The following is a 5,014-nucleotide window of genomic DNA, read 5'->3' as shown; positions in this document are numbered from 1 at the left end:
GACATGTTACACCAGATTTAATTAATTTTTTTTTTTATTGAGTTACATAAATCATGGCACTACAATTGCATTTCATCGTCCGCTAACCAACAACACATTCTAACCTGTGAGGAGTAAAGGAAACAATATGACACAAAAATAATTGTACAATCCTGAATAAAAATATTTAAATCACGTGTTATAAATATCATACAGTCATAATCCTTGGGGACTAGTAAGATCTCAAAACATATCATATCTTTGGTATTAGATTGACATATCATATCATATATTTAACTTTCATAAATATAATAATTCAACAACATGAAAAAATAATTTAAACGAGAAAAAAATCGTACCTTGTTATCCTATCTCGTTAGATCAAATAAATTCTTGAAAGATAGAAACTTGAAAAAATCACGCTTCCAAATTTTGCTAAATATTTGACGCAAATAAAATTGAATTAACCCATATATCACTTTAGTCCCCCAAATTTTCAAAGAAGTAAATGTATAGCATATAAAATAATTAATTCTATTTTATGAAAATTTTGGGATTTTACAATCTCCCATCCTTAAATATACCCGTCCTCGAAAATTATCTTGTCTAACCAAAAAGTTCTAAGTCTTGGTTTTAAACTCCTCTTCTTTCTCCCAAGTTGACTTGTCAGTTCATGATTTTGCCATTAAACTTTTACCAATGGAACCTGTTTATATCTTAATTGGTGCACTTCTCTATCCAAAACCATCATCGAGATTTCTTTTTATGACAAGTCTTTTTGTACCTCCAATGTCTAATAACTTACCACATAATTGGATCATAGACATATTTTTTGAGCATCGAAACATGGAATACTATATGGACTTTTGTGAGTTCAGGTGGTAAGACAAGTCATTAAGCCACATTACCAATTCTTTAAAAAATTTGGAAAGGTCCAATGAACCGCGATCTCAACTACCCTTTCTTTCTAAATCTCAATACACCCTTCAATGATGCTATTTTTAGAAAAACTTTGTCCCCTACTTAAAATTCCAAATCCTTTCTTTTACCATCAGCATAAATTTTCTGTCAATCTTCTACTGTCGTTATTCTTGCTCTAATCTTATCGACAACCTCAACTGTTCGTTCAATGATTTCAGGTCTTTCCGACCTCATTCCAATGGAGAGGGGATCAATACTTCTTGAATTTGGCATATAATTTCTCTTTCCTCAAAGTTTCGAGTACTATTCAGAATTGTTCCTCATGCTGCTTCTTATCTTTAGAATACACAAGTATATAGACTATAGACTATGACGAACTGGTCTAAGTACCGATGGAACACTCAGTTCATTTGATCAATAAATATAGTTGGAGCATTGGTCAAGCTGAAAGGCATGAAAGTGAATACATAACGTCCGCAACGAGTTTTGAAAGCAGTTTTCGGTATATCGCTTGCCTTGACCTTTAGATGATGATACCCCGATCTCAAGTCAATATTTGAAAACACTGTTGTACCCCTTAATTGGTTGAATAAATCTTCTATTCTTAGCAGAGGGTACCTATTTTTAATAGTCAGATAGTTAAATTATTGATAGTCAATGCACATCCTCATACTCTCATCTCTCATCTTCACAAAAAATAGTGGAGCACCTCAAGGAGATATACTCGGTTGAATGAAACCTTTTTCCAACAACTTTTCCAACTGTAATTTCATTTCTTGAAGTTCTTTTGGTGTCATTCGGTATGGGTCCTTAGATATTGGTGCCGCTCCGAAAACCAAGTCAATTGTAAATTCTATTTGACTATCTTGTGGAATGCCTGTAGATCTTTTCAGAATACGTCTGCAAAGTCTAGGACAACATAATATCATCAACGGTTGTTTCTATAGGTTTGAAACCGATGATATTAACTAAGAATCCTTGACATGACTCTTTTCTCAACATCTTCTCCATTTGAAAAGCCGATACAAGGCGAGGTAGAGTCTTGCACTTTGCTTCAAAGAAACAAAACTCTTTCTCTCCTGGTCAATGAAACAACACTTCTTTCTCGTGACATCGAATGGTTAATGGATTGTGTCTCAGACAGTCCATGCTTAAAATAATATCAAGATCTTTCATCTTTAAAAGGTATAAGTTCACCAGCAGCACATGCAATGTTGGACTTAGCGACGAAGGATGTCGAGATAAAAGAATTTGTGGTCTCAAAGTCAAGAAGTACATAAACAAGTGTATCAGACATTAATAAAATACATGTTTTCGTAACTATAGTGTTAGAGTTAGCGACTTAGGATGTAAAATCAAGAACATAGACAAGTGCTTCAAATAATAATAAAATACCTGCTATCACATTCGCATCCTGCTCCGTCTCATGCTGATTTAATGCAAAAACTCGAGTCTTCCATTTCTTGTTCTTATCCTAATCATCATCATTTCTCTTTAGAGGCTTTGTATAGTTGAGAGCAATGTGTCCTGATTTACCACACTCAAAACACATGTTCTTCCCAAATTAGCATTCATCCACTAAAACAACATACCGAAATCACTACAAAAAAATGTTGTCACATAAATAGATATTTTGTTGCAAAAATAATTTTGCGACGATGATATATTTGTTGCAAACGTTGTCGTGCTATATGAGTCATAAAATATTTTTTACAAAATCTTTTGTTGATTCATCACATTAACAAACTCGAAACACTATTTGTTTGAAGCAAAAATACAAAATAGCACCAAGTAATTTGTCGCCATATATAATGTCGTTACAAAGCATATAGGTCGCGAAAAATAAAGATAGCGACAAGTTAGTTTGTCGCAATTATTATTCCAGAAATGTTTTTGTGAGAAAATGTTTGTTGTGAATATTATGTTAAAGATATAACTTTTGTTATCTATTCTATTTTGCAACAACACATGCTTGTAGTGATATATTTTTAATAACAAGTCATGTTTGTCATGAAATATGATTTACAATTTCTTTGATATGACATATAATTTATTTTCAGATATTCAATACTTGTAGTAAAATTTATTATGTAACAAGTGATTTTTCTAATTAAATTTATTTCGCAATATAAAGAGTTTGTTGCGTCATTATTATATATAGTTATTGGATAATTTATTTCGTGATTATTTATATATGTCAAATATTTTATTTTACAACATATAAAATTATTGCATAAATTATTTTATGACAATAGATTTACAATACTAGATGTGCTTGTATTTAAATTTATTTCGCAACACAAAGAGTTTGTCACTTCAATGAAATACAATTATTACCAAACTTATTTTATCTTTATTTATGTAATTCTTGGATTTTTATTTTAAACATATAATTTTCAATTTTTTTGCCAATTGAAGTGTAACTACAGTACACAATGACCTACTTCATTAAAAATAACTGGTGACTTTAAAAAGAGAATGCTTCAATAAATTATGGAATGATTTGAATGAACATTGCTAATTGCGTGTTGACAGAAGTCTACTACCTAACCTGTTTTAACTTTTGCTTTAGCTCTTGCCTTACACCGTGTATGCGGAAGAACTGAGAAAGAGTAGAAATTACAACTAAAATTTCACTTTGACCTCCAATATAGCTACTTAACATTACCAACAGAAGCTACCGATTCTGAGATATAGTGTACTAGTTGGCAAAGTATTGAAATAAACCTCTTTGGAAAGCCAAAGAAAAAGCAAGCCTCACATGTTAAACTTTTTCAGGTTTGTTTGATCTCCCAGCAAGCCATAAGGCTTCAATTGCATGAACAGGGCCATGCTGCAGTAGTTGCTCGTTGAATGAAAATAGCACCAAGACATAATGTGTCGACATAAGAAAAACAAAATACAATTAAATAGAAAATTGAAAAATAATGTTCAATTCAATATTATTGACGGACATCTTATAAAATAGAGGAGGAACTTTTAGAATTTCATACATAGAAATTCACATAATCAAATACAGTCGAACATGATCAAATGCGCGTACTACTGTTATTCACTGTCAATTCAAAAGATGAGTGTTTCAGATGGGTCGATCTTCAGTGGTAGCATACCGATAGGAGACATTTTCACTGGAGAGTCCTTTATGATGACCGTACAGGAGTAGTAGTTTCTTTTTCCCAATGACTCCTTGTCTTGCTCGGCATACTAGTTAAATGTAGTTATTTGATATGAAATAGCATGAGCTATCTCCAACATTTCATGATATGAAGTAAAACGATAAGACATTATGATCATGCTGATCTCCAGTCACAGTCCATTTTCAAACGTCCTGATCTTTTTTAACTTCGGTATCTACCAAGTGCAAGGAATATCTTGAGAGCTACTCAAGCTGTCTCTTGTAATCAGGAAGTGACATGTCTACCTCCCTGAGTTGCTGAAACTCTGATTCTTTGAAGTCTCTCAAAGCCTGTGGAAAATACTTTACTATCACTTTATCGTTAACTGCTCCCAAGTCATGTTGCGCTACTGTTTTTCAGTCCGAGTACGAGAGACAGATTCCCACCACCGATTGGCTGCTCCAACAAACATGAATTCTATGGATAATACCTCATGTACATCCGTACAAGCGACGTGTCAAAATATGCGCTCCAGACCTCTTAACTACTCCTTGGCAGTCGGTGGTTAGAAACTGCTCAACCACTGAAACAGCTTCAGGGACAAAGGGATGTGCATTCTGCTGTGGCGATGCATTTTGTGGTGGGGTGCTTGATTCTGCCTGCTTAGCTCTTGTACTACTCACAATAAATCATGCATCAAATTCGTGTGGGTAGTCGTGTCATTTCCTAAAATTTAAGATTAAGCCACCCGTCACATACTAGTACTAAGTTTAACATGTTATAGATATATTCTCATAATAAATATCATAAATTTTAGCTAGAAAACAAACTTGCATGTCTTAACAAAATGTAAAAACAAGCAATTAAAAGATTTAAGTTATGTAAAGGTTTAAATAAACTCCTCTTCTTACCCCTTTACATAGCTTGGAGTTGTCGGAAGGTGCTCAATTAGTGGTCGTTGAGTGCCAAAAGTCTTTCAATTTCTTATATATTTAAGA

General features: G+C 33.0%; 1 protein-coding gene across 1 annotated transcript; it reads right to left on the bottom strand.

The window, feature by feature from the left end:
* Nucleotides 1-1,301: 1,301 nt before the first annotated feature.
* Nucleotides 1,302-4,103, bottom strand: LOC111369016. Its single transcript, XM_022990505.1, has 5 exons — nucleotides 4,056-4,103; nucleotides 3,452-3,502; nucleotides 2,296-2,374; nucleotides 1,820-1,952; nucleotides 1,302-1,518 (listed from the first exon to the last, which is right to left on the bottom strand). The coding sequence occupies exons 1-5, from the start codon at nucleotides 4,101-4,103 to the stop codon at nucleotides 1,302-1,304; spliced, it is 528 nt and encodes a 175-aa protein (XP_022846273.1).
* Between the last annotated feature and the right edge of the window lie 911 nt (nucleotides 4,104-5,014).

Source organism: Olea europaea, chromosome 20 (genome assembly GCF_002742605.1).
Source record: "Olea europaea var. sylvestris chromosome 20, O_europaea_v1, whole genome shotgun sequence".
NCBI classification, from domain to species: Eukaryota; Viridiplantae; Streptophyta; class Magnoliopsida; order Lamiales; family Oleaceae; genus Olea; species Olea europaea.
The sequence above is the reverse complement of the archived record's forward strand: the minus strand, read 5'-3'. Positions and strand labels throughout refer to the sequence as shown.